The sequence below is a fragment of the Megalops cyprinoides genome, chromosome 1, assembly GCF_013368585.1.
Source record: "Megalops cyprinoides isolate fMegCyp1 chromosome 1, fMegCyp1.pri, whole genome shotgun sequence".
Taxonomy (NCBI): Eukaryota; Metazoa; Chordata; class Actinopteri; order Elopiformes; family Megalopidae; genus Megalops; species Megalops cyprinoides.
The window spans coordinates 16,929,743-16,956,445 of NC_050583.1; the positions used below are offsets into that span (position 1 = coordinate 16,929,743).

Below are 26,703 nucleotides of genomic sequence, written 5' to 3' on the forward strand. Positions count from 1 at the left end.
ATAACCCAGGGTCTGTTCTACCCCATTAAAAAAGTAATATATCAAGAATGTATTTTAGAGAATTAATTGATTTAGATCAATCAATATACAGAAACACATAAAGAATAGCCATTTGGAATATTTCAATATATTTCTGATTTGCATTAATATTTTAAAAGCATTTGAAATATATTATTGGACTAAACAATGCATTTCTCACTAAAACAGGTGAAAAATATAGATAGCAAACCCTGGTGTCCACTAGAGAGGTCATTTATAAGCAAGCCCTTTTTTATGTGAAAAATTAAACTGCTCTGAAAACTCATCAACCTATTCCTCAAATATTTACTAATATATACTACTATAATATATACTAGAAACACTCAGAATACCAAACTCACAACAATGATAATTACACAATTACACACATACCTTTCTAGTGTCCATAAAATGTGCTAGTTATGATGGATAATATGGATCTTCACCTGTACTGAAGAACTAGGAAGAGATAGTTGTCAAGGTCACAGCTCAACATACAGTACGTGTTATCTTTGAAAAGCCCAGAATGTCCACTCAGAGATGAACAGGGGTTGACACAGTGATGTGTATGTCCTCAAAGACGTATATTAGAATGGACAAAAACAAGGAAGATATTATAATATCGCTCCTTTTCATATGGGGCTGGCTGTGCACAAGTCATCTGTGGTCCTATTAAAGTGAAGACTCCAGTATACACTAAAGAATTTTCACTATAACTTGCTATAACTATTACAAAATGGTGTGAAAGAACCATTTCATTCTGTTCAGAATTCAAATCAGGTGAATCAGGAAATTTAGTTAGTAGGCCTTTGTCTTTGTTTGCTTTAATGGATCAAAGGGACTCATATGCCATCTAAAATCATTTAGCTGCTGATTATTGCCCTACTAAAACCACTTTACTTGCGTTTGTAGTTCATTTTGAGTCTCTTTCATGTCTAAAACAGCGTGCAGTGGAAGGACCACATAAAGCTGAAAGCGATCAATATGAAATTTCAGCAGCTGGACTGTACAAATTGAGTACGTGTATACGCGTGCGTGGGAGGGTGTACGTGTGTGTTTGTGTGCGCAAGTTCACATTTCTTCAGTTTCTAATTTAGACAATCATGGAAATTTCCTTCTGCATCATGTCATCGAATCAGCATCATGTCCACAGTTTCTTTTAGGCGAGAATAGAAATGTGCTCTCTCCCCTGTTACCACACAGCTCTAAGTCCAGTCCTTTGCAACCCCCCAGAACAATCCATCCACGTATTTAAAGCAGGGTTTTTTAGAAACCCAGAGGTATAGCAGGTCAGGTACATACAACCCAAATCCATAAATGCTAGTTTTTGTCTTAGTCAGGTTCTTTACAGCTTAACTTGAGAATATTAAAGGAAAAGCTGCTTTGTATATTATAATTCATGGTATCAGACATCTTTTTCCACCCTTCAGTGGACACAACTGGGTTCATTACATTACTGTTATTTAGCAAACACTCTCATCCACAGTGACTTACAAATGTGACAATTTTACATATTATCCATTCATACAGCTGGATATTTACTGAGGCAATTTTGGGTTAAGTACCTTGCCAAAATGTACAACAGCAGTATCAGGGAATCAAACTGTCAACCTTTTGTTTACAAGCCCAGTTCATTACCACTGTACCACACTGCCAGTTCCTCTCACGCATGGCAATATCATCTCACCAATTGCGAACTGAAGTCATTTTGGTCAGTTTTTTTATTTAGTTGTGTCTTTCATCAAGGTGGATTATTTCTCTGGTCAAAACATATAGCAACTGTTTTGACAAAGTAGCAGTCATTCATTATTGTTTCAGCCTTAGTGTGCACCTGTTGTATTGGTTTTCATCGTGTCATTGAAGGTGTCACTTTAAGAACACTGTTTCAAAGTTAAATGAGGCCTTAATTGAGTCAGGGATATCTACTATGTGCATAGGACAAGACCTATTTTCATACACTATTGCTGTTTGAAATACCATCTGTTCGTTAAAACCTGGATCTGTTTTATTTAAAAAATGCAATGCAAAGCAGAAGAACTGGATTGACAAAATGATGTCCAATAACCGATTTTGTTTTATCTTTATTTAATTTTTTGAAGACTGTGTAGCTGGGGTGTTTTTCCTTTGCTCAAGTGTATTCCTGTAAAGACAAGCATAGCATAATGAACATAAACCTCTAAGAAGCATGATGTACCGTGTTTTATAATGCTTCCTTTGTGCGCATTTAATCATCCTCATAATATCTCCACAGGATTCATGGCTGACCCTCTCCCTCAAAGAGAAGGACCTGGATATAATAGACTTTGATTTGTAATTACTGCAAAGAGGCAGAGGAGGCAGGAAGCATTCTTCAGGCAGTTAGCAACATTCTGTCTCCTACTAGCACCGCTGTGTCCTCTCTTGATGGCCATCTACAGCAACCTCTGCTTTTGCTTTGTTTGGGTAGGCAGTCATATAACCAGAAAAAATCCAAGACACTGAAGGGGCTTTTCATTGCCTTCATCAATTTGTGCCTATTTACTAGGATGCACTCTGATGTAGGGTAAGTATCCTGACGCATCCTATGCACAACTGAATGGCCTGATGTGATATAGAAGTGAGCTCTCCTGCATGTGAATGCTTTACAGATCGAATCATCAGCTAACAGGACATCTGTTACGTGATTCATTGTCGGTATGTAAAAAAAAAAAAAAAAAAAATTCATTTAAGAAACGCACCATTTCTGGGTGAAAAAATGTGTCATCTGCCAAGCATTTTCGCAGGTTTTGTTTGGCTGACTCACTCAATGGGATTATAAATGCAAAAGATGAGTTTTTTTAGCTATTCTTGCGTGAATGTTATGATACAATAACATTGTTTTTGGTGCCACAGAAAATTTTATTTATTATTATTGTTATTATTATTACTATTATTATTATTAGTTGTTGTAGTAGTAGTAGTAGTAGTAGCAGCAGTAGTAGTAGTAGTAGTAGTAGTAGTAGTAGTAGTGGTAGTAGTAATACTAGTGATTACACTACAATAAGCTAAGTGTATTGTGGCATTATTTCAATTGGCTACATACAGGCTATGCACCACTGGGAATTTGCCCACGCATCAGAGATAGGTGGACAGGAGAGACATTTTGGCCCAGATTTTTACTGCACATAAATGTGGTGGCATTGGCAAAGCAATTGATTTTTGTTTGGCACCAAGACTGCATATGTGGCTCCAATCATGCTAGCATTTTGCACAGTGAAGGGTGGTTCTAGGTGGTGGTAAAATGTAGTTGTGAATATTTGGGGTAGACCGGTACTTTGGACATCATGCAATAGCTATTTTTGCATTTGCATTTATGCCAACCGAGAGGTGTCAGAAAGCTGAGCACTGTTTCTCTGAGACAGGGCATTTAATTAAAAATAATAGTAAACTGAAAAATATGTGAAAAGCGATATGATGATGGACACCAGCATTAAATGAACAATGTTAACAATTTAAATAAAAGCATTTGTTGTTGAAAAAAAAATCTAAACAAAAAAGTAATCACTGACCAGACAATCCAAAACTGAAAAAACAGCTGATTAATAGTCCTGAATGTGTTTAATACTGAGTAATTAATTGTACTGAATGTAATTAAAAGTAAGAACTGAAATAATCAATTTAGCAAATAGTCTTTATTGGTTAAGTATTCAAACAATGATGACCAAGCACAAAGTGAATGCAATTCAAGCAGATCTATTTTACAATCACAAAAAAGAGAAAAAGAAATCATCTTAAACAAAACCTTTTCTAAACCTATTTAGAATCAAGTGTGAAATGCAAAAGACATGGCCCATGGTTATTTTAAATACTACGAGCCCCATGGTGCACCACGTGATGAGAACGTTGATCATGAATAGCCGCAAGTACACTGACGTCATCCAAGGGACTCAAAGGCACCTAACGAGCTGCATATATTTTAATGAGTTATTGCTAACCCTGATTGCTGTTGCTCCTCATAGGTTCTATTGGATAACCAGGATTGATAAATAGGTCTCATTAATATGATATCCCACGGTTATCAAAGCCCTACATCAAGAGAAACCCTGGAACTCGAGCTCACCACTCAGCAGAAGAGTCAGACTAAAGCAGCTGAATGACATTCTATTAAACTCTAAATACTGCATCCACAGATAACAAATACATGACATGCTATGGCACTGAACATCAGTCAAGTATTAGCAATAATTTGTTTTACTTGATTACAGTTCAATTTTGGAATGTGTATATTAACAGAGTTGATGATCGTTTATAATAAAATACTGAGTCACCGGTGGTTATCAATCAGGCATCTGCACACTGCGTCTTCCTGGTCTTGTCAGGAAGCAAGACCATTTAGATTCAATGATACAATGACAGGAGTATGAATGTAAAGTGAAACTATCTCAGAAACTATCTGAGAACTTGGTTACTACTGATGCACTTGCTTACCAGTTGTATTACCTGTACTGTATGCATATGTATCAACCATTACTACATTAAAAAATATCAGACTAGTTTGACTCTGTATATTAAAGACTGTACCAAACAGGGACAAAGTGACCATCATTTACATTGTTTTATTTTCCAGTAGGTTTGTAGAACATCATCACAGAGAACAATGCACCATATCGATCAATTTAGGTTTAAATTCATTTCTAGTCGTGGCGCTGTTGTTCAGTACTGTTGTCAGAAGTGCACACACTTGAGATATCTTATCATTTTGAAATGAGAGGCTCCCAGAAAATAAGATTTGTTTTGATGAGGTGAAGTGCTATTTGCTGCTCTACCTTACATATACTGATATACAAGAAGTAGACAAAATACATATATATGAATATATATAATACATTCAGTTATAAAGGAGCTGACTCTTAGTGTTTCATATTAATGATAATACTAATTACCAATATATACCAATATGTTTCCGCTATATATATTTTAAATCAAATCAAGCCTTTAATATGTGAGTTTATACAGTAATATGAGAGATCTAACAGATTTTGAAAGAGGGGACATCAGTCACAGAAATGGATAAATAATGTGTCATGGGGAACAGTGTCAAAAATCATGACGGCATACACCACAGAAGGAGAAACTGCATCAAGAAAGAGGAGAGTGGTTGCAAGCTGAAGTTTGCTGATAGGGACAGAGACACTTCACAGGACGGTTGCTAAAACCCACAAAACAATAGCCGCAGAAATTACCACAGAGCTGAATCTATACCCCTGTGAACAAGTCTCAACAAAAACTGTGTGTCATGAGCTTAACACAGCTGATATTTATGGTAGGGCTGCCATTTAGAGGCCGCTTGTAACTAACAACATATAATCTGATGCACTAAACCCAGACATCTGAGCAGTGGGAGAAAGTAATATGGTCTAATGAGTCAACTACTCTTTTTCGTACATCTAGATGATTTTAAGTTTTGAGAAAGTCAAAGAAAACCTTCAACCCACATTACCTGTTGCCAGCTCTTAAGCATTGGGTCCAATTATTACTCTGCATGGTAAAATTACCACCAAGGACAGCAAAGCCATTTTAGGTGACCAGGTGCACCCTATGATACCAACACTGTTTCCTCAAGATATTCCCATATTCCAAGACGATAACGCCCCCATATATACTGTTAAATTGATTCAAGAGTGATTTCATGAGCACCAGGATGTCCCCAGTCACCAGATGATTGAGCTTTTATAGGACACTCTTGAACATAGTTTTATTAATAGGTATCCACCCTCCCTTATTTCTCAAAGAACCGGAGCCTTTCTTTTTTGAAGAATGGTCCAGTATCTCAGTAGAAACAGTAAAAACATGTATAACAGCACTCAAAGAAGAACTGAAGCTGGTCTAAAGGCAGTCCAGCTCCTTATTAGTTAATAAATATTCATACATTGTTGGGAATTTTCATTATTTGCTCTGCCCCAATGCTTTGACCAGAGATATATTTCAATTAATTTGCATTAGGAAGTTTCACCATTCTGTGGTAGGAAATACTGAGTTCAAACTATTTCATTGCATTTTTGGTATGGATTTAATTTCAATAAAATTAATGACCAATCCAATTATCATTTTAAATTAATGAATCATGCCTCAACCTATTGTTAAGGGAGCAGCACGTGATCAAAGATAAACTACTAAAAACATAAGTCCCATAAGCAACTTGTAACTCAGGTTCAATTTTTAAATCAGCTGGTTTGTATCATTCTTTGGAAGCATGACCCCTTCTCAGATGGTAGAAGGCAGGGTATGATGTATGGATTTGGACCTTAAAGAACAAGTGAAGACAAAAATATTCCCCACAGCATTTGAGGCAAATATATGAGACAAATACTGAGAGCCTTGTTTAATGTGAAATTATACAAAAATGCATAACTTTAAATCTCTTTCTTGTCAAGGACTATTAATCAGGTTACGTTATTTACAACAACAATGAGATAAAGCACACATGAGGCTGGTTCTCCAATCTAAAATGGCCTTTTTTACTGGGAAGTCAGTGATAGTCTGTAGCCTATTCATTCAAATAAAAATGTTGGTAACATCTGTTTAAATAATTTTTAAAGCCCATCAGCATTCTTGGTTCATTTTTGGGAAAACTGGGTATTAAGATGGCAAGAAGCTTCTGGTAAAATACATATACCATCATGCCACACTTGGGGTTGGGTGACATTTTAAGATACTCCAACTTGTATCTGGATCAACCTGAGTCTTATTAGTACCAATTTATGTAGATTCAGACTGGGTACCCTTGAACCTCCTGCTCCAACATACACAGCTGATTTCTTCAATAACACTGTACTGCTTCAATAATTGATGGGAATGGAGGAGAAATGAACGTCTTGTCCTTAAAACAGTCAGCTGTCACCAGTCAAAAATCTTATACACTGAATTATACAAACTCTTCTACGTAAACTCACTCATCGTGAATCATGTACATGACTCACACACACTCCAAACACGCTTCCTCTGGTGCACTTCCCAGCTTAAAAAGACATTTCTGAAGATTGGTTTCAGGGTCTGCCTGCTTATGTGTGTGATTGACACAGACTGTCTGACAGAAAAAGAATGCGTACTGATAAATGGCCAATCATGCCTTATTAGTCCTGAAACAAGTGTGGATTGACACTGCATACAAACGCTGGTGATTTCATTCCATACCAAATGTGAAAAAATTATTATATTACAGCACACTGCACAGGGTCTTTGCATCAAGATAGTGTGTAACTACCATAGCCCCAGTCAAAGAAGCACTGTCTGGCTATCCATCTTTGGTTCATTCATTAAGATTTCCTTGATAGCTAACTATCTTTGGCTGATTAGCAACCCTTTTTCGCTAGGCAGTTTACCATTCACATTTAGCAGGACTTAACATTAGCGTTAAAAAGTGAATCAGAAAATAGTTTCATCTTCACAACAGTATACCAGTTTGGTAAACATATCTCAACAAAACATTTACGACATACAAAAGCACCAGATCACTCACATGTACAAAAAGGACAGTACCATTAAACAATGACATCAAAAGTTACAACAACCAATGTGGGTAGCATTACTTGACACAAATGAAATAAACACTACTCCTAACCAATGCTACAGATAGTTTCCATAAATGTTTCCATAAATTGTATGCATGTATTTTTTCATCTAACCACATGAAATGAATGTTGTCTTTCAAACTTTGTATATTAAATATTGAATTTAAAGTTTGTCCACTGAAGACTGTTGATGTAGATTTGATTGAGGACTAAATTCTTAGTCTTCTGTAGTCTGATATATACTTTTGCAGACCTTTTATTCAGCCACACATCATAACATCAATAAATATTTTATCAAATTATAACATTCCTCTGCACCCTCGTCTGTTATGTAGGACCTAGGTTGTTGTGATATAAAATACAGCCAATGCTATTTGTCGTTACAGCAATAAAATTAGTTGCATTTACATTTTGTCTGTACTAAGGCTGCTTAAGGTATTTTATGGTTAGTGCTAGTACTTATACTGTCACTTCCTGTATGTGAACACAGGAAATGATAAGTGAAGAGGAAGAAGAGAAAATAAAAAAGAATAATGTGGATACTAATAAACATCTATGGTTCCTGGAGGCCTAGTGATTCTTGGTTTCATGTACAACCTGTCATGTGGTAGAGGTGTATGAATGATGCACGTCTGACATCCCAGTGAATAAAAACCCACCTCAGTTGTCTGTGATATGTAATCATCTAAGCTCTCACTACTGCGTCTCCTAGCGCTCCTGATAATAATTAAACCTTCTGTTGCCAATTCAGCTCCACTATCAACTTTAATGTAGAGCAGATTTTAAATGAAACAGAGCAACATAACTATAGAAACTAAACTTCAATGTCAAAAGTTTTCATAATTAGTCAGGTCTTACAACAGAAAAATGCCATGCATAATACCATGCATAATACAAAAATTTCACTACAGGTTACTAACCATCACAGTATCTAAAAACATCTAAAAATTATTGTTGCGCAATGAATTAATTCAAATAGTGTTAATTAACTAAAGCTTAGTAGAGGAAAATAAACAATGCATTCATATTGTGAACATAAAACCTACTACTAATTATTTTCATAATTTCTTCATTAAACAAAACCCAATTTAATTTCATTTAAATGCATCAGACATTTAAAATGTGTGTCTTTCCGATGCCAGGCAATTTTCCTGAAATTTCCCCCCAGAATTCCACCCAATTGTCAATATTTATAGCGAGCAGAAAGCAGAGATACATCTCTGTTGACTTTCAGATTACAAACTCATTGTCAGCTGAGATGGGTCTACTGCCCAATGAAGAGTCCACTGTCTACTGATGCCTGCTGTGTCCCTGTGTCCACATGTAGCAGATTCAGTGAGCATCTATGGTGCCTGGCAGCATGTTGTGGAGGACCTCCCTGTTGGGATGGGCCTGCTGAGGGCACTCGGGTGCGAGACGCAAACTCAGGCTGCCCTCTGGGGTGCTGGGGTTGACCTGGAAGTCCCTGTGGGCCGGCCGGATGGCCATGAGGAACTGCCTCTTGAAGGTCTCGCTGAGGATGATGTACAGGAAGGGGTTGATGCAGCTGTTGGCGTAGCCCATGCTGATGGCGATGTTGTAGGCATAGACAAAAGCATGGCTGGGGTTCTGCACGCCCAGGTGGGCCAGCTGGAGAAAGTAGTATGGCGCCCAGCAGGTGAAGAAAGCCAGACAGATGGCCACCGCCATGCGCGTCACCTTCTTGTTGCGCACCCGCAGACGCCTCGGGGGAACCGGGGCCACGGAGATGGCCATGTGATGGAGGATCTTGAAGAAGACGAAGCAGATGACGGCCAGGGGGAAGGCAAAGGCCAACACAAACTGGTAGAGGGTGAACCAGTAGGTGTCTATGGCCGGGTTGGGCAGCAGGAGGGCACAGCCCACCAAGTCCCCTTTGAGGGGCATGAGGCCAGCGTACATCCAGACAGGGATGATGGTGAGCAGGGACAGCAGCCACACCAGACAGATGATGCCGGTGGCAACACAGGGGGTGCGCACGTGGTTAAAACGGATGGGGTGCACAGTCGCCAGGTAACGGTCCAGGGTCATGACCGTGAGGATGTAAGTGCTGACAATCTGGCTGTTGGAGTCCAGCGCCGTGATGACCGTGCACATGGCTGCACCGAAGCACCAGGAGCCATTGCCCAGCAGCTGGTGGATGAGGAAGGGCATGCCAAGCAAGAACAGCAGGTCCACGATGGACAGATTGAAGATGAATATGTCAGGCACGGTTTGCTGTGCACAAAACTTTGTCTTTTTCACTATGGTGTAAATGACAATGCAGTTCCCAATGATGCCCAGAAAACAAATGATCCCAAAAATGCTTGCCAAGATCATGTTCTTGTATGGGGCATCGTGTTCCACTGGTGACACAGGACAGGGGAAGAAGAATGGGTGAAACGGGCTGGTTATATCATTTCATTTGTTGTAAAGAAAAAGACAATTCCACATATTAAGGTTTATTCACAGAGCTGAACTATACAAACTACACTGAAATGATTCAGACTGGTGCTCAGAAAGGCTAACATGAGAAAGTAGCATGCAGTCCCTTAAAAGACATAATGAGCTAGCGGCACGTAGTAGCAGCAGCATCGTGTAATGGTAAGAACTTGCGACAAAAAGGTCACTGGTTCGATTCATTGCTGGGGTATTGCTGTTGTACCCTTGGGCAAGGTTCTTAACTCACAATTGCCTCAGTAAATATTCAGCTGTATAAGCAGATAAAACTGATAAAAGTCGCTCTGGCTAATATAAATAATATGACTAGACTTCTTGCCTAGCACAAGAGAATATGCTAGCACTGCATACGGCATACATAACGACTTTTATGTTTCAGAATGCAAAAATCGTGTTTATTCTGGCGAAAAGCACAAATTGGCACCAGAAAAAAAAAAAACAGAAAGACAGCTAGTAATATATTTACCTAATTTACATTGCACCTATTCATTCAGACCATCACATAAACATTTCGCTCCCCTTTCAGTATAAAAGTCCTTCTCGTCGCCTGGATTACACAGAACTTCAGCAGCGGTTCCAAGAAACCACGGGAACCCCAGGGGATATTGAATAAAATCAAAAGCATCTCTAGGAGCGTTGCTGTGATAGTATGATACGAGACGCAGCTTCCTTACACATGTCCAGCTATGATAACATGAGGAACCATTGTAATCCAACTGATTGTTTTTTTTTTTTTGTCAGGACGCCAATTCTTGGCGGTGAGCTAAAATTAATAGATTAACGCACTCCTGTGGGCCAGTCCAGTGGGTCTTCCCTGCGCTTTACGTGAAGTCTCATCTTTTTACACGCGGTGCCACGGATTAAGACTGACGTAATAATATGTTTACAGTTCATGTTATTGCAATGTTTTACTATAATTACTAAAATTATTGTAAAAAAAAAAAACAAGGACACGCTATGAATTTGCTTAAAAGAAGATGTAGTCTTACATATTTAGTTTTTAGTGTACAAATGGATATTGATCAGTATCAGCGTTAAGAAACACAAATAATAAATTAATTTTTCACATAAACTGAACTACGCAATTGAAGACAAGCCAAACAAATGTACAAAGGAAACGAGTCTGATTTTCAACAACTGGCCTCCAACACCATCATAAATTTCAGTGACTGCTTTGCTTACATTTTTATTGACTTATTAACTTTATGAAGTCTAAAAAACCTAAGAGGAAATTCAACAATCTTCCTGTTTTTACTTTACGCGTTTCATTTCTCCTTTTGTTTCGGGACTTACCTGCCAGATTTTCACTTGAGTTGTAGGGGAGCCGAGAAGAGTTTTCAAGTGACATACTATCGGAAATCATTGATACGTTTGACAGATCTCTTCGACGTAACCTTTGGAAGGTAATGAAATACAATCGATCAAATTCCGAACTAAACTTCATTTGAGACACAATGAAATACATGCGAAATCTTCCCTGAAAATGGTAGTAGTGGCCATCGGTCGTTAATGGATACGACCACCATAAGCGATTAGCTTTTACAATTAAATATTGTCCAGAGATTTTTTTCTTCACAACAACGCCACTGTGCATCTTCTGTGTAAATCAGTATCTGTGGAAAATATGCATTAAGAAGAAACAGTCCATTTTAATTAGATTTAAGAAATTAACATTTTAAAGCATTACACTTCGTTCACATGCATATGTTTCAGTTGGGTACGTTGCAACAGCAGTTGACGTTATTTCCAAAAGCTGTGTAACTCCAAATTACACATATCCAACTATCCAGGCGGTAAAACTCACAATGTCACAAGTAACACATTATCACTGTACTCACCTGATGAGTTCAAATTACAAGATATGTTTCGTTTAGGAGAAATTATTTCGACTTCGGGGGAGAGGAGGGCGTGCCTTATGATGCATGCACAACATATTCATGTTTGTATTCCACATCATGTTTCTAATGTAGATGAATATGCACTTCACATGTTGCAGTACGGCATCTCCGCGGCTGTGCGGTCCAATGTTTATTTCCACAAGCTTCTGGACGTATATTCAGGCGTAAGGAGAGCTTAAGAAATTGGAGACATCTGGTGATGTAGAGAGGTAATACACTAAAACATGTAATGGGGTTTGTTACTTACTTGATTACATTCTTACATGCTGTCAGTGTGTGGAGATGCACATTTACAAAGGCAAATATGGTTAAATGTCTAGTTCGAAAATACAAGAGGGTTTTTTTACACAGTTTTCATTTGTATAGTTGGAAATGTATGGAAGTGTCTCAAGATAAGCTCCTCTCTGGAAATGAATCTGTACACCTTCAGGTTTCAAGCACTATTCCTTAACCACTATGGCAAAACATTGTTCAATAATGCAACAATTTTAGTGCAGTGTATTAAAAAAACACAAGTTCTGAGAATCTTCAGTCACTGAATGAAACTAGCACAAATCCAGAGGAGGTGTTTGTACACCTGAGTTTACAATACTGTCACAGATCTTATCATGAGTTACCTTCTTGGCTGAGGGTCACAAGTTGGCAGGGCATACTTCATACCCATACAGCTGTAAGAGGTTGGTCTTTCTGGGGCATCTCTGTACAGACAATTACTGCTACATTTGAATAGCTCACATAAAACTTCATGCAACCGCATAATAAATAGTAAAACTTAGACAATTTTGCACTTCATCTTCTGGTGTCTTCTCCATATTAATTTTCCTGCCACATTACATAATCAAATATCAACCAGAAGCCAGTATTAATATTTCTAATCGGTTCCATTCGGTTTAGACAGGATGATTCGTCATATCCAGCTTATAATTACATTTATATGTTAACATCTGAAGGAAGTAAGAAAGGAAATAAGACAAATACGCATGTTTTCTCATTAAAATAGTTATGGTGGGCTACGGGTTCATAAATCCAAACCCAAGGTTGAGCTCATTTGCTTTTGTGTCATGAGTAAGTACAGATAGCCAGCTCTCTGTACATGCAACCCAAATCACCAGTCGTAGTAGTGTAGCTAATAGCAACCCACTTTATTTAATGTCTATGATACGGAATTATTATTTTATTTTCAATATTTTCCCCAATTCGTTTTTGTATTCATTCTGGACAAACCAAAGCACAACCGACGGTGTTCCTCTAAATGTCACTAGATGGCGATCTTCTCAAGGATGTGATGTGCAGGTCGCGTCGTCCGACATGAGGCTTTTGGAATATGTATTTTTTTATGGGATCAACCCACTTGTATGCTGTTGCAGAGTTTAGACATTCTAGGCTGTTTTTAGCTGCTCGTGTGGAAATGGTTTCTTAGTTTTTGAATTTTTTTTGATCTTTCAAATCCAGATGCACGTAACAATTTAATGCAGTCTAAAGCTTGGGAAAACCCAACATATGCATCATCAATTTTCATACATGGATGTGTAAACATGCAGTCAATAAAGACAACAATAATATGTGGAAAAAGTAACTATTTATGTGTTCGTTTTATTAATGAATGGTGTCTAATTTGTCTTTAATATAGCAGCTTGCAGGACTGCCGTAACACTGCGCATGATTTATATCCCAAAAGTTCTGGAAGATTTAAACCGCTAGCAACTGAATGTATCGTAAGAGTGTGTGTCCTAAAAGTGCAGTACAGCGTCAAGTTTTCAGAGGGCGGAGCAGTTATGTAATTCTTGTGGGGGTGGGGGATGGCAGGAGTTTTCACAAACTAGGCAGCCGACGTTAGCTATCTCACCACGACTTTAGCAAACACTCCGGTTGATTTGGAGGTGTCGCGAGAGTTTGTTCAAGCAGTGGGCAGTGGCAGGCGTCAGATTGCGCTGGAAAGCAAGCGAAATACAGCTGGCTATTATGCTTAATGATAAAAGACGAGAGAAAACGAAAAATACTCAATCATAATAGTGCCAAATACCGTCAACCTGAAGACTGAACGGACGGGAAATCTGGGCGACACGCTGACTTAGCGAGCTAGCTTAGCGAACCCAGTTGAACTGTGTGGCTGACGCCGTGACAGGGTGAGTTTGTGGCTCTTGGAAATTAGCTAACATTAGCTGAAAGAAGAAAAATACGTTTTTCGCTTTTTTGTATCGGGGCAAGCTTGGTAGCTGGCTTGCTAGGCCGCTCCGGCTCCGTTCGAAGCCTCAACGAATGCAATCGTATCGGCTAACTAGCACAACATTGCAACACATGTCTACGGAGCTAGACAGCTTTGAATCGTGTAGCTGGCTAATTAGTATCGCAGTTGTTTAGCGAGCTAAGATATCAAAGTGAGACAAAAGATACAGCTAGCGTTAGTCTGGATGAGCCAGGCACAGTTGCTCACGTCAGCTTAGTACCTAACTAGGCAGCCAAATAAACGACAGCCATCTAAAAGATATTAGCTTATTTGTACATTGGCACTTATTTATCTTTTACAGAACAGTTAGCTTGTAAATAGATAATCAGACATAGCAAACCAACTAACCCTGCTAGCCGAGTTAACTAGGATGTAGTCTATAACTGAGAATTTGGGTTGTTCCAACAGCACGTCAGCTATCCAACCATTAACTTTGCAACTTACAGTATGTATTTAGTCTAGCAACGACGTGTTTGGATGGAAGTTGTGCGATCTGCTATCAGGTTATGCTTTGCTTGTATACTACTCGGCTTTCTTCTGCAGTTGTTCATTAACGGAATCGCCAATATTTTTGTTCCGTTGATGTTTTGGAAGAATTTATTAAGGTAATGTTAACCATCACCTAGTTAACGTTAGCTCTCCTAGGTGTTGGGTACACACAAGATGTACTCTAACAGGCAGCTGCCTATCGAATTTGATAGCCATCAGCTATATTTGTAAACAGCTGACGTTATAAGAAATCGCCTGCAGGCTTTTGTCACAAGATTTTAAGTAGATGAAGAACTATTCAGGTAGCTAGATAGTTACACAGTGGTCAACTTAACATGAAGCCAAACATTTTCTTATTCGATTGTAGTTGATCTAGCTAGACAAGCGAAGCCACTGTCTTGTTGGACAACATGGAGTAACGATAGACGTTAAAAGCTAGAGGTACCAGCTAGCTACTCATAGCTAGGTATTACAAAGACAACGAGCTCGTTCTTGCAGTTAACATTAATGACACACTATTTTGGCAAATCGGTTTTGTTGTTTATTTCGGCATCTCAATCTTTTTTTCTCGCTAGCCAGTATACTGTTTAAAAACAGAACGCCCACTATTATATGATGCGTTGGTTGTAACTTATATTGTAGACTTGCTAGCAACATCAGATTCATTCATATCTGAAGAATTAAATGTAACTCTTTTTTCTTAACTGTACGAATCGTGGTTAACAAGGACACAAAGGAATACAAGCATTGTTGAAAGTTTGAAGATGATGTTGTTTGTGTACTTGACTTTCAGACTACTCCACGTTGATTTTGTATTGCTTGCTTACTGTTAGCGAGGTAGCCAGCTAGCCAGTGAGACGCCTAATAACAACGCTGCGATAGGTCCAGCAAAGCTTTTCCAGCTGGTTGATGAAACCTTGACTGATCTCAGCTGAGGCTGTCAGATTCTTGTGAAACCATTGGGTGCGGGACAGATTGTCGTAGCTCCATTGGTTTTTATGCGAGTATAGCCACCTCATTGGACGCCCTTGCTCCCTCACAGCTGATTGGATACGTTTGGCATTGGCTAGCTGCAGTTGGCTCCATGATATGTCCGCTAGATAATTTCCTTCCTCTTTCGGAAGGCATTTGCCTTTCAACGCTAGTTGTGTCTCTGGGCGCGGCTGCATCAAACACCTAAATTACTGCGGTATTGCTGTATTTTATCTACCGATTACACAAGGTTTCTTATTACAGGGTTTATTGATATACGTTTTCATTTGCAGGTTCGTGGCCTCTACGTTAACGTGATCTAGCCTCGGAAGAACAGGTCATAAGCGGAGGGAGAGACTTCCAGAGACCCATACGAGGATTCTGGGTTTTGTGTTTTTGTTTTCTTCACACTTTCCTCTCGCCAGCAAGGAATAGTCCACTCGTCAGCACCGCAACGCTTTTGTTTGCCTGTACAACTGCAGCACACAGGTGTTCACCCACACGCACCAATGGAGGCCATCGCCAAATACGATTTTAAAGCCACCGCAGATGACGAGCTAAGCTTTAAACGTGGGGAAGTATTAAAGGTAACGACATTTATGACTTACTGTTATCTCTTTATTACACATGTGACTAGTTATGGCGTGTAGTTATTAAAATTGTTTTTGTGTTGCGTTTTGGACACGAGATATTATCAACCCTGAAACATTCTGTGCACCATAAAACTTAATTCTAAAATGTTTTTTTTCTTCACTGTCCTTCTATAGACTAACATTTTCATTTTAGCAAAGAACTATGGCGCAATGACATACCTGAGATCCAGGAATTTCATGTCGTATTCCCTTCATAAAAATAGTTTGATGTTTTTCAGGAAAATGATCAATTACTCTATTTTCGTGCTTTCAACCCGTGTCATTGAAACGCTAGGTGTGTACAGTGTGCAGATTATTTAATGATAACCTATTTGAAAGAATTAATTCTGCTTTTATTACACCATTATTGACCTCCAACTACATGTCATTGACTTCCTGTAAACCTTTGGTAAATTCTTAATCTGCTTCGTCAGGAAAAACATAATTGTTCTTGTGCATAACTGTTCCCATTTCATTTTTTATCTTGCTTGATTCGTTGTCTTGTGGTTTTCAAAATTAGATATCGGTTATCACACAGTAAATATTTGTTTCCATTTAATCTTTTCAGATGAAATCAAATGAAATTCTTTATTACTGAATTCTCTTTAGTGATGTCACTTTTAGATTTTGTGTCTTTTTTTTACTGGTCCCACATTTGAGTTGTACAGTCCTGTGTGTTGAAACAACAGGCCAACAAGGAAGTGTCAGGTTTTCAAGGAAAAGTACAAAGATCATATCTGTTTAAAAATAGCAACCGTTTCCTTCTAAGTTATGAGCTTATGAATTGATGTAGGTGTCTGTATCAAACCAGGATGTTTCTGAAAAGTGAGATTGTCGATTCTCAGTTTATTAAATGAAAAAGGTGGTGAGATCGATGAATTGCAGAAGGCAATCGGCAATGCAGATTTCTGGGTTTTCAGGTTGGTTTATGTTTTCTTCCTCTCCGGTCGTTGATGGTAACTGATCAATGCTTATCCCTCTTACCATCAAAAGAGGCTTTGGCCCTGTGAAGCACAAGTGGGATTCCATCTCAAGACATTGGCCAGAATGCACAGAATCTGTTTTTCACCACAAATGTGGGGGATTTAAATGCAGTCATCTTAATCCCTCCTGTTAGGTTTCAGTAGAGTCATGGCAAACATAGGTAAAAATAGAGTATGAACACCATACTTAGCCATTAAATTATTGGTTATTTTTTAATGCACACACCAGAGCTGGACTATTAAGCACTAATGATTGCTCCTACAGAAACAATTTCCTTTTCCATGGGTAATTTAATCGCTTGCATCCCAAATGATATCATGTCCTGTAATACCGACTGCTAAGTTTTATTTAACAGCGTAAGAAATGTGCCACTTGTAAAACATTACACGGAAACCTTACTGCTGTGCACTGTCAAAACCACCTTAAATTCATTACACGTCTTTACAGGAGCAATGTGGCCACATTAACATTTGAAATGCTTTGTGATGTGTATCTAGTGTGTGCAGGTTAGAGCACTTGCAATTGTGCCCCCCTCCTACAGTCCATTACGGAAGCTGCCCTTACTGACTGCCTGAGCCTTTCATCAGAGAAGGCAGAGAAATGCAAAGTCCTGTTGGGGAACCCCCCTACCCTCCTGATGGAGAACCAATCTCAGAAACATTGGTACTTTTATCTAGCAAGCACAGGTGTTGAAATTCGAAATATGTTTCAGCATGAAATGTATGTTTAAGTACCATGCAGTGTTGTTAAATTTGGGAACCGTTCTGGCTGATGTTTTGAAAAGGGGATGCTTTTTGCCTGCCTTGCTATGCCAGTGCTGTGTTGAACGATTGCATATTCACAGGAGTGATTCCCACTACTGCTGTATTGATCGAGATCCATAACTGTGAATAGTCATCCTCTGGGTTTGACAACACTGAACAAATATCTTCTTTTACAATGTTATGCGTTGTTGGAAGTGTGCATGTTTTAAGGGAATAATTCATGTGTAGGTAGTTTGTAAATATCTGACCCCCTTAAATAAGGAGTACAGACAGTCAGTCAACCTGAATAATTGAGTAATTAACGGTTCAGTGTGTCCTAGGACATTTGAACAACCAAGCTTATCCGGCCCCTAACTGAAGAAGCAGGTGAATGAAAATGTAAAACATCTACATTGTGCAGTCCATTATTAGTATAAACATACAAAAGGAACTTTTCTTTCATAAAGAATAAAATGTACTAATTGTAGAGATGTTTAAAAAGAAAAATCAATGTTCAATTAACAACTGTCGAACCTAATCAATGGCTACCTCAGATGGAATGAAAAGCAGCAAACATGGCTGAACCTCTCAAAATGAAAGTTAGAAAGATTTTATTTGCAGTGCAGTCATCTACTCTCGATGATGTTAAGGCTGCAGTGTCCCATATCTTTTTATTCATTTCACATCAAATGCAGCACACAGTGAACATGTTGATGTGGAGAACAGTTGCCTAAGGTCCTTTGGTATTTGCCACTGAAGGCTGACTTTGTGTCAGGTAGAGTTGCACACACAGGAGCTTTTTTTCTTCTTCCGTAGTTTGTAATGAAGCTATTTTTTTTTTAACAGTTCCAGTAAATAGCATTAGTTGTTTTGATGTTTTTATTTACAATAATATAACAAGATATTGTCAAAATGAAAAGGAGAGAAGTTGCTAGAAGACTAGTATTGCTATAAGCCTAGATTGAAAGGGGCATGTTTGTACATGCAAAGAGTACAGTTCCTTGGAGTTAGTTACCTAGAAATTGGCAGCATCATAAATTGTCATGGTATGTATCCATCCACAGAGTTTATGCTTGAATACGTTTGGCTTTGAATATGTTTATGCTTGACAGGTGCGTCTTTATCATATATTGGGTAAAAATAAATTGGTATACTTTTATAGATTAGTTAACAGTAGTTAATGTTGACTATTTACGAGCCTGAATACCCAGGCCTGATCCTGGAAGGTGTAAGGAGGGCAGCAGTCTGCAGCGTCTCCTGGGCCTTCGTTTGTGTTAAGCACGGCATAAATATTAATCAGCGAGTGCGAGGCAACAGCTTGATGGTAATGCTCTAAGCCTGCAGTGCCGTTATACCCTTCAAATTAAATTCCTGCAGGAGTTGCACAAGCAGGCTTTACTCGCACGCTCTGTTCCCACCTCAGAAAAACACTCCGCTTTCTGTAGGCCCTGCACTCAAGGCTGGGCTCATCAGATGAGCGCTGTGAAAGAGGTCTGCCGTTGAGGCCTGTGCCTAATTGACCTCCGCGTTCAGAAGCTCTGGCTCTCACGGGCTCAGGGGCGTGCATTCAGAAACGCCACATTTCGACCCAGCTCTCCTCTCCTGCTAATCGATTATGATGTTAATCTTTCATCTGAATGAATACCAATGTTGTCTCGTAGTGGTAAACTATAGTTTTTTTCCACAGTAAGAGTTAACATTAATCAAGTCCAGTATTGGCTTAACATTCTGAACATAACCGTGTCCTATCCAGCCAGTAAATCTTAACTTGATTCCCCCGAATATCTCGGAATGGGGTTGCGTATTTTTCATATCAGTCATTTTGGATACTCTTATAAAATATTTTTAGTCCACGCGTAAAAATGAGACCTGTTGACTTTTTCGTGAGTTAAGCTATTTTAAATGAAGTCTTTATCAATAGACTGTTGCACGGCGAGCAGTCTGACTTTGTTTTAGAACACATAAACAGAGACGGAAATGGAACACGACGTGCTGTTTCTTTGTGGGAAAGTGGCAGTGATACATCCCTGAAGCAGAACGTGCATTTCAGACCGCTTTGCTTGTAGGTATGACCTCATCTGCAGAAGGAGGAAGTGTGCATTGCTGGTGCAGCAGTGCAAATGGCAGTAGTCTGTATTTTCAGTGTGTCTTCACTTGAAGGAATTTCCCAGCCTTCAAGCACATAATCCTTTTCCAAGAATTGAGCTGCTTGTTTAAAAAAAAAAAAAAAACGCAGTGTCTGCAGAGGAACATTAAACAAATCATTACAAACGGATAACGGGTCTGTCGATATATCTGTGTGGTTATTATGAATATCGTTGAGCTATAAGTCAGTGAATTTAAAGTGGAAGCTGTAAAAATTTAATGTCATAGTTGTCAGTTTTTCATTGTTGCCAGTTTGCTTGTGCGTAGGCTATTTCTGTGCCCCATGCTCGAATGGTCCAGACCTGTTCAAGTGGAAAGGGGAACATGGCAGTGCATGGGTAGGCCTGACATAAGGGCACTTGATAAGAGTCTGAGCCCGTTCTAGCAGATCACCACGGGTGTATTTTACACCTAAAGTGTATGCGGTATTCATCCCTGTTACAAGCCCTCTGACAGAGGTGCAGTGCCAGTCCCACCGTTAACCTAATAAGCTGGGGTGATTCCCTCAGACCAGAGATGCCTGGACTGATTGCTCAATGCTTTGTCCCCCCCCCCAACCAACTCTGCAGCTTCCTCGCTCTAATGAAGGATGCATAGTTTGGGTTTTCCCATCTGAAGCATTTGCTGTAGTTTTGCATATTGTTGATTCACATGCAGTTTCAGGTTATGTCTAGTGTAAAACACGAAGGGCCAGGGAAGTTGTTTGCACAGATCCCAGTGGCACTGTATCTGACAGGCTGAGATAGCCCTGCCAGTGTGGTGCTGCAGCATGTGCAACAATCAATCAGCACAAGCTTACATTTGTATAATGGCTGCCTTGTGTGTGTGTGTGTGTCTACTACTTTACAAGTACCCCACCACCCCCCACCCTTGGTATCCCACAAGACAGAATGACTCCAAGCAGGTGGGCTTCCGGCCACCCGGGTGGAAGGAAGAGGCTGAGATTTCCGAATTGATCCATCAACGAAGCATACTGGCTTACTGTCTGCCTGTAGGGTCTCGCTAGTGCAGTGGACAGCTGCCACGAGGAGAGTGACTGCAGACCCTGTCCACCGTGGCCGCAGCCCCGGTGTTTACAGTAACCCCTTGGAGCAGGCGCCCACAGTGCACTTAGGCAGGAAATGGGAAGAGGCTGGAGAGGTTGTCATGTTTATTTTCCTTTCACTTCTGTACCGAAAAGAGCGCCCGTGGGAGCACCTTTGAAGGAGACGCCTTCAAGAAGGACCCAGAGAATTTTCATTTCCATGATCTCCGCAGCTTTTCGTTGCATAATCTTAATGTTTGTGCTGTTCCAGTCCTTTAATCTCTGCTCTGACTGCAGTTTCTTGGAAAATGTCATCACAATAAAGAGAGGAGGCATTTCTCTCGCGTCATCTCTTGCAGGCATGCTGTTCACTGGCCAACAATGGCAGCTTTGTAAGTGGGACCTGGAAGGAGCCTTGCTACAACAGTGGGTTATATCGAGTCATCAGCAATTTATCGATGGGTTTCATGTTTAAAATAATCCTGCCACATTTCTGTCACGTAGCACCTTCTCAGTGTCATTTTATCCAAAAGTCTTACATTTCATAATGCAGGGCAGTCTGGCCTCATTTGTGTTTCATGGGCACGTGACCTGAAGGGTTAGCAGTTCCTCCTGACAGAAGTTATTAGCCCACCTGTGTTTATTTTCAGGAATTTAACTTGGTAGGGCATAGCACAGCTGAGCAAAGCCACTGGAACCAGGAAATGTCAATGATGTCTGGTTACTAAACTAAATGAGGGTAATTTTTTTTCCCGTAAACTCACCATAAATCCAAGATTTGTCACAAGGTGGGAGTAACTTTACCTAGCAATCACCACCTTCTTGTTTTTTGGGATTTTTTTAGGTATTGTTTTTGCTGAAGATGATTTTACCAGCATCTTCCCATTTCTCTGTTTAGAAAGCTGCATATATAGTTTTTAAATAGAAGGTTATACTGTACATGGTGTGTGAGAGCTCCCTTATTAAATGTTTGTCCATATAGTGTAGTTAATAGTGGCTTTTGGTAGCTAATGTTGTTCCGTGTTGTTTACAATGGTTTTAAAGTATACGTTTCAGCAGAATATGTTAGCTATGAGAACACGTTTGTTTTCTTAATTTAGAGCAAGACACTTAATTTAGAGCTACATATTTCGATAATAAAGCGATGATTATTATTCAGTAATTTGACATTCAATTATCCAGTGCGTATCAACTATTTATTACATTTGTATGATTTAATATTGTATGTTGATTGTGAGCTGCCTCTTTCTACTTGAGTCTTCATTTTTTTGCCTTTGCATTGCTTAACTGCACGCAAGAGAACATGTCGGTGCACAACCATCATACCTTCCAAATGTGAGCACAGGAGAGATGGCGTCTGTGATCTGAGCCGTATCGTTGCTGGAAGCATCAATATTTTCGGATCGGAGCATGCATGTTCCTTCCCATTTCTGTACGAGTATACAGGGGCCATGTTTTGAAAAGCTGTCTATAAGGGCAACCAGTGGGGATAACCGTATGCCACTCAATGCTTGGCCCTACTGTCGTTTCCCTCTGGGCAGCAAGAAGTGTAGATGGGCAGAAGAAACTGATAGACTCATCGATGGGTACCTTCGGTGACATAGAGAGAAGTTACCCCTGTCCGCCATTGAACATAGCTGAGTGAATCGCAGGGATGTTGCTGCCACTTCCTGTGATGCCGTTTCTGATTTGCCGACAGCACTTGTCTGCTGTTCCTCCTTTCTGTCCATGCTTGACCGCATCATCTTGTCTCACAACCTCTCCCTCTTGTGTAAGAGTGAGTCAAGGGTTTGTCCCTTTACATGTCTTGCTGTGGTGGGATGAGTAATGCTTATCCTCCAATCAGCGCCCACTTGTAGTGCGCATGTAGTGCGCTGTGTGATCTGTAGTTCGGAAAAGTAGCCACTGGCTGCATGCAAGGTTATCAGAGAATTGCAGTAATCTTGCATAAGCATTTCTGCACGGCTGCAGAGGCTCTTGCAGTGAGAAAAGCTTGTGCGCAATTGGCGATTTCAAAAATGGTTACATAAGGGGAGGGAGGGGGAGAGGGTGAACAGAAAAAGACCTTTTTCAAATCTGAATCAAGGAGTTGGGGTTGACTCTCATCTGTGGCTGCAGCTGACGTTTATTGCAGGGCAGATTTGTTTGCTTTGGTTTGCAGTCTGACGTATTCCCATGCCGTTTGGGGAGCTGGGGAATGTTTAGCTGACACAGAGTGGTTTTGGGGAGTATACACCAGCCATGCACATTTTACAAGGCCTTTCTCCCAGAGGATCCTTCCTGTCTGGTCTTAGCATTGTCTTTTTTTTTTTTTTTCTTCTTCACAGGGCTCAACAGTGCAAGCGTTTCACTCGCGTTTGCAACTAGAAATAGATCAGTGGCGGCGGGTGAGTTGGAAACAGGGGAAGCCCGAACACTACCTTTAAATCTATTACTACTTTCAATCTGTTCCCCTTTATCCTCCTTGATTAACAGTAAAAGATATTTCACAGAATAGTCAACACCAGTCGCGTAGAGTAAATGATTATGCTCGCGAAACACTGCAGATTGTCTGTAGTTTGTGTGCTATTACGAAAGCTACAGCGTGCGATTGTTTAATTAACAAGGATGGCATATATCAATTTAAATTGCATTAAATGCCCATGACACATCACAGCTTTTGTGAGGTCTGTGTTGTTCATTGCACTCCACCTAACCTAAAAGTTCATTCTCAGTAATTTAAATCCATTTAACCAAATTTAGCTCCGTTTTGTAATTTGAATATTGTAACATACGAAAGCTATAATGTGAAACATTTAAGAGAAAGCTTTGGGATTACTTGCCACTTAATTATTCAAATTGCCATCCTTGTTAATTAAACAATCTCATGCTGTAGCTTTCGCGAGCACACAAACTACAGACAATCTGCGGTGTTTTGTGAGAATATTCATTTATTCTAAGTAAGCCATTAGTGTTGATTATTCTGTGAATTATTTGTTTTATTGTTAATCAAGGAGGATAAAGGGGAACAGGTTGAAAGTAGTTATGGATTTAAAGGTAGTGTTCGGGCTTCCCCTGTTTCCAGCTCACCCGACGCCACTGATCTATTTCTAGTTGCAAATGCGAGTGAAATGCTCGCGCTGTCGAGCCCTGCTTCATGATCTGTTGAACAAGCCTGTTACCAGACTAGATATAAACAGCACTGTCCTGAAAAAGTTTGGAGAGTGGGTTTAGGTTAGATTCTTACAAGTGCTTGCCGCTGTCTTCATTCTTGCTCATGTAGCTGAAACGATGCCAGTGGAGAGCTGCGGAAGTAAATGAATTCCAGCAAATGATCGTTACTGGCGCTTATGTTAAGTGTTAGTCATCACATTCATTCACATTCGTGGCTTTTGTCGTTCTTGATTCCACTGTATTTATGTTTTTTGGATGGATTGGGGGAACTTTCCACAAGAATCCTAAATGTTACTGGAGCCACACAGTCAGGGAGCTAGGATAGGGGTTATCCCAAAGAGTATTGCTGTTTTCGTCGTGACACTTGCACCCGGGTCAGTCTTGAGGGAACCCTCCAGTGGAGTCCTAAAATGATACTGGAGCCACACAGTCAGGGATATGGGATGGGGGTTGTCTCAGAGAGTGCTGCTGTTTTTAGCATGATGCATGTACCAGCTTCAGTTGCAGTTAGCAATTAAAAAGGGTGCAGGACAGAGGTGGTGCCTCTTTAAACATTAAAAATCTTCTGCTATGTTTTTCACTGGTTTTATTTTTAGCCCCTGAATTCATTCGTTTGTCTTAGAGAAAAGAAAGTGGAATTCTGTGCCCTTTTTGTTCTGGGGTTTTTTTCGGGGTTTGCTTGGCTAAAGAACACTCAGAGCGGTGCGTGTGTGTTAAAGCCTGTGTATCCATGCTGCTTCCATGGTCTCACCTTCCTCTGCAAATGCGTTCTGAGCTCTCACATTGGCTGGAGAAAATTATAAGGAAGTCAAGCCTGAATGAATAAAGAATTAGGCTAATATTCTATATAGCCCTAAATCCCCATACCCCAGTTTATTTTTATCCCAGTCTTATATTTTTTAAACACAGTCAGTGTGAAATTTCTGACATGCTGATTTGCAGAACGTTTCTGATGAAGCTGTCTAAAGGTTTGCCTTTTGCGTATTAATAATACCGTATTGTAGACTTGGCCTCATTACGTTTCTTAGCCAAAACCCAGCAGTTGAACCCATTTTTAAGCTCCAGCGTCAACACCAGGCATGATTCTATGAGGTGATCTATGGATCCCTGTCAGCAAGTGCGGCCACTATCATCAATGTATGTCTAATTAACCAATGAAACACAAGACTGAAAGCCAGTAAAGGGAAATGAAATAAAAGGTAAAATAATGTTCTTACCAGATGGAGGAGGTTTCTGGTGTTAACCTGACTGAGAAAGGAAAGGGCAAAGCCATCGGGGAGAAAACCAGTCAAAACAACAGTTCTTTAAATTTGCATGTGGCGTTACAGGTGACTTCAGTGGAAAGTGTTGAAACAGCCTGTCATAAGCCGCAGCCTCTGTCTCGTTGTTCCTGACCACAGTCTGAACCAGTTGCAAATCTTTAAGTGAGCAATAGTCCTGTTTGATGATGTTGGCACATCAGTAGCTGTGTCTGTCACACTCATGGCTATTATGTGACCGGTGAACCTCTTGGGACCCAAGTCATTTGTCTGTGACGGTGCTTCAGTCATATTCTGAAATTAAGCTCTAACTAAGCAGTGGTATTTAAAATGAGAAAGGAACGTTTTAGAATTGTAAAATTAAACGTCAGAATTTAATAATGACTAATTAAGTTGGTCGGAGAAGGATAGATTTGTGTTGTACATTTGTGTTGGAGGAGAGATTTGTGTCGTCTCAATGTAACAAAATTCGGGGAGCCATTAGAGTAATTTGCTTTCTTCCTTATTTTCAGCTATAAAGAGATGTTATTTTACTCTGCTTTTATGTGCTGTATATATGGAAGTGCATATCAATATGCTGAGATTTATGTGCAGAGTAAGGCCTGACTGTATATCAAAACTAAGTATAGACTAAGCGATCCAAGAGCTGTTTGGTTTGTGGATTCTTTTGCAAAGGCATGCTTGTTTAAGCCACCAGAACTTCAATCAGGGCTTTTCTCAAGCAAGCACACAGTTAAGGTTACTCCCACTGAGTTTCACTGGGTTACATCTGAATGCTTTATCTACAGCGGTCACTCTTAAAAAAGCTATACCATCTGACTTCTTTGTGACATTTTAAGCTAATGGTGTGAAATTCATTAGCTTTATTGGAGAGCTGATGAAGTGGATGACATTTTAAATGGAACTCCTGCGAATATGTAAAACAGTGAAAGCATTCATATAGGATGGAGTGTAGTTCTAAGTGGGTACCTGACGGTTTCCCTGCTCAAGGCTGTGCGCTGAATATATCCAGGGTCCGCCAGGAGTCAGCACGAGGGAGCAGATGCCATCATTACACTAAACAGTCATCACTACACTAAACATTACATCAAAACGCTCATTTTGGTCCTTCCCTTTTTCTCGCATGAGCTTTTTGTCGTTCATGAGGCAGCCTTCCAGTTGTCATCACAGGTT

General features: G+C 39.8%; 2 protein-coding genes across 4 annotated transcripts in view; one reads left to right on the forward strand and one right to left on the reverse strand.

Moving 5' to 3' along the window:
• Nucleotides 1–8,879: 8,879 nt before the first annotated feature.
• mchr1a (melanin-concentrating hormone receptor 1a) lies at nucleotides 8,880–11,352 on the reverse strand. Its single transcript, XM_036526324.1, has 2 exons — nucleotides 11,298–11,352; nucleotides 8,880–9,910 (listed from the first exon to the last, which is right to left on the reverse strand). Exons 1-2 carry the CDS (start codon nucleotides 11,350–11,352, stop codon nucleotides 8,880–8,882), a joined length of 1,086 nt encoding a protein of 361 aa, XP_036382217.1.
• Nucleotides 11,353–13,740: 2,388 nt separating this feature from the next.
• The window catches only part of grb2a (growth factor receptor-bound protein 2a), a 33,926-nt gene continuing 20,963 nt past the window's right edge, over nucleotides 13,741–26,703 (forward strand). The window contains exons 1-2 of one of the 3 annotated variants that reach the window (XM_036528387.1): nucleotides 13,741–14,028; nucleotides 15,884–16,177. In XM_036528387.1, coding sequence (XP_036384280.1) covers nucleotides 16,100–16,177 — 78 coding nt within the window. In that variant the 5' untranslated portion in view covers nucleotides 13,741–14,028; nucleotides 15,884–16,099. The other 2 variants (XM_036528406.1, XM_036528396.1) reach the window with 2 other exon arrangements.